General features: G+C 44.3%; 1 protein-coding gene across 1 annotated transcript in view; it reads left to right on the top strand.

Moving 5' to 3' along the window:
- Positions 1–13,195, top strand: part of LOC116988622 (angiopoietin-2-like) — a 145,791-nt gene that overhangs the window by 125,997 nt on the left and 6,599 nt on the right. Inside the window, exon 8 of the mRNA XM_033045493.1 lies at positions 3,547–3,677. Coding sequence (XP_032901384.1) covers positions 3,547–3,677 — 131 coding nt within the window. The remainder of the gene's footprint in view (positions 1–3,546; positions 3,678–13,195) is intronic.

Genomic DNA, 13,195 nt, shown 5'->3' with positions numbered 1-13,195 from the left:
TGTACAGGTTTGTAGCATAATTGCTGTCAGTAAAATTGTAAATTGTCCCTAGCATGTAGGAAAGAGCTACTGTATGGGGTGAGTGCTGGTTAGCATGGGCTCAGTGGGCTGAAGAACCTCTATCCATGCTGCATCTGTAAAGACAAAAGTCAAAAGTCTCTAAGAGTAGGTTGTTTTGCCCTCTCCCTTGTAAACATAGAACCATAGAAAATAGGTGCAGGAGCAGGCCATTCGGCCCTTCGAGCCTGCACCGCAATCAATATGATCATGGCTGATCATCCAACTCAGTATCCTGTACCTGCCTTCTCTCCATACCCCCTGATCCCTTTAGCCACAAGGGCCATATCTAACTCCCTCTTAAATATAGCCAATGAACTGGCCTCAACTCCCTTCTGTGGCAGAGAATTACACAGATTCACCACTCTCTGTGTGAAAAAAGTTTTTCTCATCTCAGTCCTGAAAGACTTGTAGGGCCCTCTACATATTCACTGAATCTTTCCTGTACACATTTGACAAATTCCACCCCATAATTTTAACAACCCAATTAGTCTTGCAACTGCCTGCAATCTTTTCTTAAATTAATGCACTCTAGGTTGAGACTCCCACCCTAAGAAAAGGTTTGACAGACCCTGAGGCAGCTGTGTAGCTGGTGAGAGGACAGTTTAATTGCCTGATAACATCTGGGATGAAACTGTCCCTGAATCTGGAGGTGTGCATTTTCACAGTACTGTGCCTCCTGCTTGATGGGAGAGGTAACTTCTGCAACAGTGGCCTTGGGAAGAGACACACTCGAATCGGACGAGATGGGCATCATCACTCTGCCTTATGCTCAAAGTGAGCCTAGAATGAATTAAGTTCATGAGGCAGGGCTGTACTATCACCAATGATGTTGCCTGATTTCACTTTGCAGCCAGTTATAGTATTCAGACCGTGCCACAGTCTGCGTGCGTCCGAGTGATTTTACTGAGACTCGAGTTTGTCCTGGTATTGTCACTTGGCATTTGATGGCTTGCAGAGATCATAGCGAACTATAACAACATAGCAGTACTTTCTTGTTCCACGGGATCATTTGCCTTGTACACAGCGGTCTTGACCTTCACCTGTGAATGTACCTGCCCTCTTAATGCAACACGAGAGGCAAGAGTCAAGAGTATTTTATTGGCAATTGTACTGAAATGGAACAATTACATTCTTACGTGGGACAGAACAACAAGTTTGCAAACACACTGCTCAATGGATAACATGATAAACAAGCAAATAAAAGAATAAATAAAAATCCCAATAGAATGCAAAACAAACCAAGCCCAATGTCCCTGGTGGAGTCCTACAGATCCCTTCGATGGTGGGGTGATCAGTAGCTGGCATGCAGTGGGCATTGGCTACCTCTCCCTGCATTCTCCTTTGTTGCAGGGTGTATGAGTTGTCAAACCAGGCCGTGAAGTGACCAGTCATGCAGCGCGGAAATGGACCCTTCAGCCCATCTTGTCCATCCTGACCAGGATCCCCTATCTATGCTAGCCCCACATGGCCGCATTGGTCCCATATCCCTCTGTGCCTGTCCAAATACCTTTTAAATGTTGTTATAGTACTTGCCTCAATTACCCATTTACCGGTAGCTCGTTCCATACACCCACCACCCTCTTGCATGCAAATGTTGCCCCTCAGGGTTGTATTAAATCTTACCCCCTCCCCCTCGAACCTATGTCCTCTAGTTCTTGATTCCCCTTCTCTGGGTAAAAGACTTTGCCTTGTGATTTTACATACATCAAAAAAAAATCACTCGGCCTTCTGCATTCCAAAGAATAAATTCATATCCTCCACAACTTCCCCTTATAGCCCAGGCCCTTGAGACCTGGCAACATCCACATAAATCTTCTCAACATTCTTTCCTGCATAATGACATCCTTCTCGACGGAGATGCAACTTTTTCCGTATCGTATCTCTGTCTGCACTGCGGCTTAACCATGTGGAGCTGGCGGCCTCTTTGCCGGGGATCGACTTCGGGAACTCCAACTTAACTGGGGACTTAACATCGTGGAGCTCACGATCCCTTGGTTAGGGAGCGACTTCAGGAGCCCCAGCCCCAGGAGGTTCGACCGCTTCGATCTCCGGCTGCAGGAGCTTCGATCGCCCCAACTGAGGATGGTTCGACTGCCCCGACAACAGCAGGAAAGAAGATGACACGTTATTGCCTTCCAACACAGTGTGCTGTGGTGGATGTTTACGTTATTTTTTATGTAGTTGTGTGTCTTGTGCTTTTTTGGTATGACTGTATGGCAAATCAAATTCTTTGTATGTTTTTACATACTTGGCTAATAAATTAATTACAATCACAATTACAATCCCTATTATGACAGGATGTCCAACATCAAACACTAAATGCGGCCTCGTCAAAGTCTATTTTATTCGTCACATTCATCAATGTGTTATACATGTAGAACACACTGTACAGTTTGTAAACCATTCACCTGTGGAAGTTCAATAGAATATTGTCGAAACAGCAAATCTCCTCAAACTTCGGTGGAAGGAGATGTGTTGGTGAGTTTTATTTGTGATTACATCAATGCCCAGGATACTGAAGCTGGTGACTCTCTCCACTGCCATCCCTTCAATATCCATCCTTGGCATTACCCCCTGAAAAACTATGGCAAATGAAACATAAAACTTGCAAAAAGGTAAAAAGATTCAAAAGCGAGGGATAGAAAACAGGATACAGGATGAGCTACAGGAATGAGTGTCCAATAGTTAATGTTTCACTTTCTGGGCCAGAGTAGTTCGAGCAGACATAGAACTGGGTGAATTTAATAACGGTTATACTGAAGAACTGATACAGTGAATTAGAAGGGTCTCAACCCGAAACTTCGCCTATTCCTTCGCTCCATAGATGCTGCCTCACCCGCTAAGTTTCTCCAGCATTTTTGTCTACCTGACACAGTTAATTGATAGGTTTTACTAAGCTAGTTGAGAAATTAATGTGAAAATCTAGAAAAATGTAACACATCTAATTCACAGATAGACACAAAAAGCTGGAGTAACTCTGCGGGACTGTCAGCATCTCTGGAGAGAAGGAATGGGTGACATTTCGGGTCGAGACCCTTCATCACACTGAAAGTGTATCCAGCTTTTTGTGTCTATCTTCAGTTTAAACCAGTATCTGCAGATCCTCCTTACACATCTAATTCACAGGCAGGCAAAGAGCCATTTCTTACAAATTTAATGGTCGAGTCATGCAAAATCACTTGGCCTCTATTGCCATTTCACAATTAATTGAGTGTTTCTTCCTCATCAAAAGTAGTCGGCAAGTCTATAAACAAAATCTGAAAATATTCAGAAAAATCTTCTGAAAAACCCGCAGAAAAGGCCCATAAATCTGTCAATGCATTCGTTGGAATGGGCATTATCAAGAACTGCCAGGTTTCTTTAGGCCAGGCCATAGCAATAGATTTAGTTTCCCTTACTTGTTGAACAGGAGTTATTTTACTGGAGGAAAGGAGATGCTGGCTGTTTCGTGCATTCCTTCAGTTCCATGTTCTGTTTATTCCACAGGCTGCACGTAAGGGGTTACAGTGGAACAGCTGGTAGGACCAGCAGCTTCAGCTCCTCTGGTACACAGTTCAGCACCAAGGACTCCGACAATGATGACTGTCGCTGCAAATGCTCCCAGATACTGTCTGGAGGTAAGACAGCTGCCTTTCATTTTCCACACACAGTATCTGTTGAAACTGGTAAACTGCTTTGAAATTATTGCAACATATTCTGGCCTCCAGTTTTCAGACAAAAAGAGACCAAAGAAAAAATGTCAGGGTAGGGCCGGCAAGGTGGCTCAGCAGTAGAGTGACTGCCTTACAGAGAACCTGGTTCAATCCTGTTTATGGATGCTGCCCATACGGAGTTTGTACCTTCTTTCCATGGGTGGGTTTTTTCCAGGTGCTCCGGTTTCCTCCCACACTCCAAAGATGCACAGGATAAATATCTCGGTAAAATTGTAAATTGTCCCAGTGTATGTTGGATCGTGTTAGTGTGTGGTGATCACTGGTTGGTGCGGACTCGAGGTGGGCCGAAGGGCCTGTTTCTGTGCTTTATCTCTAAACTAAATTAAACCAGCAATGTTCAAAACAGAGACAGCTAAATATTCACAATGTTCACAATTCACAATTAAATGCCAAGTGTTTGTGCCTATCTTTTTTTTCATTCAAATCCTTACTAATATTTCTAACTACATTTTAAAACATTTCTTGACATCACTCCTATGAATGTGAGGAATATATTGTGACAGATTTTATTTGCATTCATAATGAGCACGAGGTTCCTAGTAAATCATAACTCAACGTAAGAGACAAGGGTTTTACCTGGAAGACACTGCCTGGGCCATGGTGGAAATCCATACAATAGGGACGTTTAAGAGTAATTTAGAAAGGTACATGGACAGGCAGTGAAGGATGGGATGTGGATCTTGTGAAGGCAGATAGGGTGAGTTTAATTTGGCATCATGCACAGCACAGATATATGGGGCTGAAGCGCCTGTTCCTGTACTGGTAAGATTACATTTTTTTGACAATACACTTTCTCCATATTATGGGTTTCCCTTAACATTCCCTGACAACACTTTCATTTTCCACAATGACCCTCAGCATTTGTTTGAGATTCTTTAGTCTCTAACCCTGGCCGCTTACAACTGCAAATATCACGCTCAAAGACAGCCAAATGGATAATTGGCCAAGCTCTTTTCACTCTGTGCCCTGCATCTGTTTTCACTAAAGAAAAGAATGCGGTGGATGTCACAAGAAAGGAGGAGGTCAAGGTGAAAGTTGAGGAAATAAATTATAAAGAACACATATTTGACAGTTTGACAGTTTGGCTCAACAATAGACTCCAAATTGCCCAGTGGGATGGGACTGGATGAGTAGAAAGTACAGACTATTCAGAATCCATAAATAAAAGAAAGATGTCAAAAGTCTGGTAAATGTGGATGTTCTAATTCAGCTCAGTTAAAAATGAAGGGATGAATCTGGCAACTGGGAACACGTCAACTCAGAGAGAAGCATTGCAAAACAGTGACTGCAATGGTCCCACTCATTGGCTGCACAAGACTTCAGTTCCAAACGTTTGTCTGACAGATGCCGTATACATTTTGCTTGTCATCGTATGAGGAGGGGTATTTGGGCATGCAATGCACCAACTCTGTGCTTTAGGCAAACCAGGAGTTCCATCAAAGTTCACCAGTGGTTTGGCCCCTTTATTACCAAATTACATCCCAGTTCCACAGCGCGAGTCAAACATGTTGATGTGACATTTAGAATCATCTGAAGAACATCCTCATCAGCATTCCACCCCCTCCACCCCATCCATCCAAGCAATTTAAAGGAATTAACAATAACTTGCAGATTAGTCACTTATTGAGTTTAGGGGAAACCATTTCAGTCCGGTTTTCGCCACCATCACAGCACTGAAACAGTCTTGGTAAAAATTACAAATGATCTCCTTCTCGCAGCTGACACCGGCCACTTATCCATCCTGATCCTCCTTGACCTCACAGCAGCCTTTGACACCATCTCCCACCCAATTCTTCTGGAACATCTATCTGCCACCAGCATCAACAACAATGCACTACTTTGGTTCAGGTCCTATCTACACGACAGAAAACAGGTCATCCAGGGAAATAAAGTCACATCCACAACTGCCACAGTCACCCATGGTGTTCCTCAGGGATCGGTGCTGGGGCCACTGCTTTTTATCATCTATATTCAACCTCTTGGCAATATTCTCCGTAATTTTGGAATCAATTTTCACTGCTACGCCGATGATACACAACTTTACCTCTCCACAAAACCAAACACCTCCCTTCCCCCAACTGCCCTCACCACCTGTCTTCAAGCTATCAGCAACTGGATGTCACTCAACCTTCTAAAACTCAATGGAAATAAAACAGAAATCATGCTAATTGGCTCAAAGTCCACACTCTCCAAAACCCACCCGTTCACCATTTCAGTTGATGGCTCACCCATACCCACCTCCTCCCATGTCAAAAGTCTCGGCGTCATTCTGGACAGTACACTTTCCTTTGGTCCCCACATCAGCAATATCACACGCTCTGCATACTTTCATCTCCGCAACATCTCCAGACTCCGCCCCTCCCTCTCCAAAGACAATACAAAAGTCCTCATCCACGCTCTGGTCACATCCCGCATCGATTACTGCAACGCCCTCCTCACTTGCACCTCCAATAAACTTCTTCATCGCCTCCAATGCATTCAGAACTCTGCAGCCCGGATCATCACCCGCACCAGATCATCGGACCACATCACACCCATCCTCACTCAGCTCCACTGGCTCCCTGTGCACCACCGGATTAACTACAAGATTTTACTGCTGACCTTCAAAGCCCTACACCACCTTGCTCCCCAATACCTCTCTGACCTGCTGCTACCATACACTCCTTCCCGGTCACTTCGTTCCTCCTCAGCTGCAATTTTAACTGTCCCCACATTTAGACTCAGCACCGTGGGTGCCAGAGCCTTCAGCTGCTCCGCCCCACGTCTCTGGAACACTCTCCCACCTCCCATCCGTCACCTGGACACTATCGATCAATTCAAATCACAACTCAAAACACACCTGTTTAGATTAGCATACCCGACATAACTTCCACCATGTTCACCCTGATTTTAATGACTTAAAATGTTTTGTGTTTTTTTGTTTTTTTGTTGTTTTTTTTGTTTTTAATCAACGATTTTAATATTGATAAATGTATTGTGATTTTATGTCCTGTAAGGTGTCCTTGGGTGTCCAGAATGGCGCCAGCAAATAAAATGCATTATTATTATTATTATCATTTGCTGTTTCCAAACCTCATATTTGTTTCTAAATTCCTCAATAATTGTTTTCACATCCGATTCTTCATCCGCATTGACTCTGACAGAGTAGGGCATCAGCTCATGCCATTTACCAGCAGAAATATTCCACTTAATCATAATCATAATAATTTCCACCGGGAGGCGCCGGCAATGCCTCGCCAACAGTCTGTCTGTCCTTTCTTCTGTTTGTTATTTTAAGTATGTGTTAAAGAGTATGTTTTAGTGTTCTCTGGTTTGTTTTATGTGGGGGCTGGGGGTGGGGGGGGGGTCAGGGGGAACCTTTTTTCAATCTCTTACCTTGCCGGAAATGCGATTTGTGTCTGGATCGTATCTCCGGTCGTTCTGCGGCCTGACATCATGGAGCTGGCGGCCTTGCTCGAGACTGACTTTGAGCCCCACCGTGGGGCTGTGAACTTACCATTGGAGCCTGCGATCCCTTGCCTGGGATTGATGCTCCAACCACAGCCTGCGGATTTCAACATCAAGGAGCCCTCGGTCTCGAGTGGAGACTGATGTCACGAAGCTCCAATCCGTAGGAGGTTCGACCAACCCCGACTCGGGAGCCTGATCGCCCGGCGCGGGAAACTTAGATGACCCCCAATGCGGGAGCTTGATCGCCCCGAATGGAAGGGCTCGACCGCCAGTTGCGGGAACCAAGATCGTCCCAAAAACAGAAAGTTCGGGTGACCCGACCGGGGGAGAACAAAGAAGGGACTAAGATTGAACTATTTTTGCCTTCCATCACAGTGAGGAATGTGGGAGTTGCTGAGGTGAATGTTCATGGTAAAAATGTATTTGTGTGTCTTGTTGCTTTTTATTGGTATGACAGTATGGCAATCTGAATTTCACTGGACCTTAATTGGTACATGTGACAATAAACAAACCTTGAATCATAATTGTAATTTATTATACAAGTATGTTTTGCAACATACGAGGAATTTGGTTTTGCCATACAGTCAAACCAAAAAAGCACCAAGACATACAACTACATAAAAATTTGACATAAACATCCACCCCAGCGGCTCCTCCACATTCCCCACTGTGATGGAAGGCAATAAAGTCTTATATTCTTTCCTCCTTTTCTCCCGCGGTCGGGGTAGACGAACCATCCGCAGACGGGGTGACCAAAGCTCCAGCATCGGGAGCGATTGAAGCTCCTGTGGCCTGGAACTCCGGAAGTTAGTCCCTAACCAAGGCACCGCGAACTTCATGATGTTAAGTCCGCAGGCTCCTGCGGTTGGAGCTCCCGAGGTCGATCCCCAGCAAGAGGCCTCCAGCTTCACGATGTTAGAGGTTCACAGAGATACGATATGGAAAAAGTCACATCTCCGTCGAGGAAAGAGATTTTAAATGTTTTCCCCGACCCCACCACCTCCCAAATAATACAACACTAATGGCCCTGTCCCACGGTACGAGTTCATTTCAAGAGCTTTCCCGAGTTTGCCCTGATTTGAACTCAGAGATTTACGGTAATGGCGGCTCGTCGGTACTCGGAGCTCTCGTGGACATTTTTCAACATGTTGAAAAATCTTCACGAGTCTTCCCGAGCTTACCTTCTGCAGTTGTATAGGGCTCTGGTGAGACCACATCTGGAGTATTGTGTACAGTTTTGGTCACCTAATTTGAGGAAGGACATCCTTGTGATTGAGGCAGTGCAGCGTAGGTTCACGAGATTGATCCCTGGGATGGCGGGACTGTCATATGAGGAAAGATTGAAAAGACTAGGCTTTTCACTGGAGTGAAAGATTAGTATTCACTGGAGTTTAGAAGGATGAGGGGGCTCTTATAGAAACATATAAAATTATAAAAGGACTGGGCAAGCTAGGTGCAGGAAAAATGTTCCCAATGTTGGGCGAGTCCAGAACCAGGGGCCACAGTCTTTGAATAAAGGGGAGGTCATTTAAGACTGAGGTGAGAAAAAACTTTTTCACCCAGAAAGTTGTGAATTTATGGAATTCCCTGCCACAGAGGGCAGTGGAGGCCAAGTCACTGGATGGACTTAATAGAGAGTTAGATAGAGCTCTAGGGGCTAGTGGAGTCAAGGGATATGCGATGAAGGCAGGCACGGGTTATTGATTGTGGACGACCAGCCATGATCACAATGAATGGTGGTGCTGGCTCGAAGGGCTGAATGGCCTCCTCCTGCACCTACTTTCTATGTTTCTATGTTACCTGCCGTTAGCGAGTCTTCCCGAGTACCTGCCGTTAGCATTACGAGATGTCCCCAAGCTCCGACGTTTCCGCTACGTACATTCTGCTTACCACGAGTTTCATTTTTTTTAAACTCGGGAGAGCTCTTGGAATGAACTCGTACCGTGGGACAGGGCAATAAAGATACACTGAAACATAATGTGTGTGTCGTAACCAACCTCTCAAAGCACTTCATCACCATGGACGTTAGTGCCACTGGTCCATAGTCGTCACCTTATTCTTATAACCAGATAACAATATAACCATATAACAATTACAGCACGGAAACGGGCCATCTCGGCCCTTCTAGTCCGTGCCGAACACTTACTCTCACCTAGTCCCATCTGCCTGCACTCAGACGATAACCCTCCATTCCTTTCCCGTCCATATCCAATTTATTTTTAAATGATAAAATCGAACCTGCCTCCACCACTTCTACTGGAAGCTCATTCCACACAGCTACCACTCTCTGAGTAAAGACGTTCCCCCTCATGTTACCCCTAAACTTCTGTCTCTTAATTCTCAAGTCATGTCCCCTTGTTTGAATCTTCCCTACTCTCAGTGGGAAAAGCTTATCCACGTCAACTCTGTCTATCCCTCTCATCATTTTAAAGACCTCTATCAAGTCCCCCCTTAACCTTCTGCGCTCCAAAGAATAAAGCCCTAACTTGTTCAACCTTTCTCTGTAACTTAGTTGCTGAAACTCAGGCAACATTCTAGTAAATCTCCTCTGTACCCTCTCTATTTTGTTGACATCCTTCCTATAATTAGGCGACCAAAATTGTACACCATACTCCAGAATTGGCCTCACCAATGCCTTGTACAATTTTAACATTACATCCCAACTTCTATACTCAATGCTCTGATTTATAAAGGCCAGCACACCAAAAGCTTTCTTTACCACCCTATCTACATGAGATTCCACTTTCAGGGAACTGTGCACAGTTATTCCCAGATCCCTCTGTTCACCTGCATTCTTCAATTCCCTACCATTTACCATGTACGCCCTATTTTGATTTGTCCTGCCAAGATGTAGCACCTCACACTTATCAGCATTAAACTCCATCTGCCATCTTTCAGCCCACTCTTCCAACTGGCATAAATCTCTCTGTAGACTTTGAAAATCTACTTCATTATCCACAACCCTACCTATCTTAGTATCATCTGCATACTTACTAATCCAATTTACCACACCATCATCCAGATCATTGATGTACATGACAAACAACAGTGGAGCCAACACAGATCCCTGTGGCACCCCACTAGTCACTGGCCTCCAACCTGACAAACAACCATCCACCATTACTCTCTGGCATCTCCCATTCAGCCACTGTTGAATCCATCTTGCTACTCCACCATTACATTTTTTATTTTATTTTTTATTTTTATTTTTTTCATTCTATTTTATTTTTAATGTTTTATTATTTATTATTTATTTATTTTTATGATACTGACTGTAAAGGGAAATTCATTTCGTTGTCTCTAATTGAGACAATGACAATAAATTTGAATACAATACAATACAATACAATTAATACCCAACCATTGAACCTTCTTAACCAACCTTCCATGAGGAACCTGGTCAAAGGCCTTACTGAAGTCCATATATACAACATCCACTGCTTAACCCTCATCAATTTCCCGAGTAACCTCTTCAAAAAATTCAAGAAGATTAGTCAAACATGACCTTCCAGGCACAAATCCATGTTGACCAATTTTATCCCTCGTTATCCTTTTGCTATTAATATACCTGTAGAAACCCTTTGGATTTACTTTCACCTTACCAGCCAAAGCAACCTCATATCTTCTTTCAGCTTTTCTAATTTCTTTCTTACGATTCTTTTTACATTCTTTATACTCCTCAAGCACCTCATTTACGCCATGCTGCCTATAATTATAGAAACATAGAAACATAGAAAATAAGTGCAGGAGGAGGTCATTCGGCCCTTCGAGCCAGCACCGTCATTCATTGTGATCATGGCTGATCGTCCCCTATCAATAACCTGTGCCTGCCTTCTCCCCATATCCCTTGACTCCACTAGCCCCTAGAGCTCTATCTAACTCTCTCTTAAATCCATCCAGTGATTGGCCTCCACTGCCCTCTGTGGCAGGGAATTCCATAAATTCACAACTTTCTGGGTGAAAAAGTTTTTTTCTCACCTCAGTCTTGAATGACCTCCTCTTTATTCTAAGGCTGTGGCCCCTGGTTCTGGACTCGCCCAACATTGGGAACATTTTTCCTGCATCCAGGTGGCCAATCCTTTTACAATTTTATATGTTTTAATAAACCCCCTCATCCTTCTAAACTCCATTGAAAACAAGCCTAGTCTTTTCAATCTTTCCTCATATGACAGTCACACCATCCCAGGGATAAATCTCGTGAACCTACGCTGCTCTGCCTCAATTACAAGGATGTCCTTCCTCACATTAGGAGACCAAAACTGCACACAATACTCCAGATGTGGTCTCACTAGAGCCCTATACAACTGCAGAAGAACCTCTTTACTCCCATACTGAAATCCTCTTGTTATGAAGGCCAACATTCCATTAGTTTTCTTCACTGCCTGCAGTACCTGTAAGCCAACTTTCAGTGACCGGTGTACAAGGACGCCCAGGTCTCGCTGCACCTCCCCCTTACCTAACCCCATTGTGATAATAATCTGCCCCCTTGTTTTTGCCGCCAAAGTGGATAACATCACATTTATCTATATTATACTGCATCTGACATGCATCTGCCCACTTACTCAACCTGTCCAGGTCACACTAATAATAATAATGGATGGGATTTATATAGCGCCTTTCTAATACTCAAGGCGCTTTACATCGCATTATTCATTCACTCCTCAGTCACACTCGGTGGTGGTAAGCCACTTCTGTAGCCACAGCTGCCCTGGGGCAGACTGACGGAAGCGTGGCTGCCAATCTGCGCCTACGGCCCCTCCGACCACCACCAATCACTCACACACATTCACACACAGGCAAAGGTGGGTGAAGTGTCTTGCCCAAGGACACAACGACAGTATGCACTCCAAGCGGGATTCGAACCGGCTACCTTCCGGTTGCCAGCCACACTGCAACCCCCCACCATCCTCTTCACAGTTCACACTGCCACCCAGCTTTGTGTCATCCGCAAACATGCTAGTGTTGCTCCTAATTCCCTCTTCCAAATCATTAATATATATGGTAAACAGTTGTGGCCCCAACACTGAGCCTTGCGGCACTCCACTCGCCACTGCCTGCCATTCTGAAAAGGACCCGTTCACTCCTACTCCTTGCTTCCGGTCTGCAAACCAATTTTTTTATCCATGTCACTCCCTACCCCCAATACCATGTGCTCTAATTTTAGTCACCAGTCTCCCGGGCGGGACCTTATCAAAGGCTTTCTGAAAGTCTAGATACACTACATCCACTGGCACCCCTTCATCCATTTTACTTGTCACATCCTCAAAAAATTCCAGAAGATTAGTCAAGCATGATTTCCCTTTCATAAATCCATGTTGACTTGGACTAATCCTTTTACTGCTATCCAAATGCCCCATTATTACCTCTTTAATAATTGACTCCAGCATCTTTCCCACCACCGAAGTCAGGCTAACTGGTCTGTAATTCCCCATTTTCTCTCTCGCTCCTTTTATTGAAAAGTGGGATAACATTAGCTATCCTCCAATCCACAGGAACTGATCCTAAATCTTTAGAACATTGGAAAATGATCACCAATGCGTCCACTATTTCTAGAGCCACCTCTCTGAGGACCCTGGAATGCAGACCATCAGGCCCAGGGGATTTATCATCCTTCAGTCCCATTAGCCTACCCAATACTATTTCTCGCCTAATGAAAATTTCTTTAAGTTCCTTTACCCCCTTAGATCCTCTGTCCTCCAGTACATCTGGGAGGTTGTTTGTGTCTTCCTTAGTGAAGACATATCCAAAGTACCTATTCAACTCTTCTGCCATTTCCTTGTTGCCCATAAAAATTTCACCCATGTCTGTCTTCAAGGGACCCACATTTGACTTTGCTACTCTTGTTCCCTTAACATATCTAAAGAAGCTTTTACTGTCCTTCTTTATATTCCTGGCCAGCTTCCCTTCATACTTCTTTTCAGCCCGTATTGCCCGTTTTGTTTCCTTCTGTTGTCCTATGAAAGTTTCCCAAT

This window comes from Amblyraja radiata, chromosome 27 (assembly GCF_010909765.2).
Source record: "Amblyraja radiata isolate CabotCenter1 chromosome 27, sAmbRad1.1.pri, whole genome shotgun sequence".
Taxonomy (NCBI): Eukaryota; Metazoa; Chordata; class Chondrichthyes; order Rajiformes; family Rajidae; genus Amblyraja; species Amblyraja radiata.
Note: the sequence above shows the minus strand (reverse complement) of the source record. Positions and strands in the feature narration are given on the sequence as shown.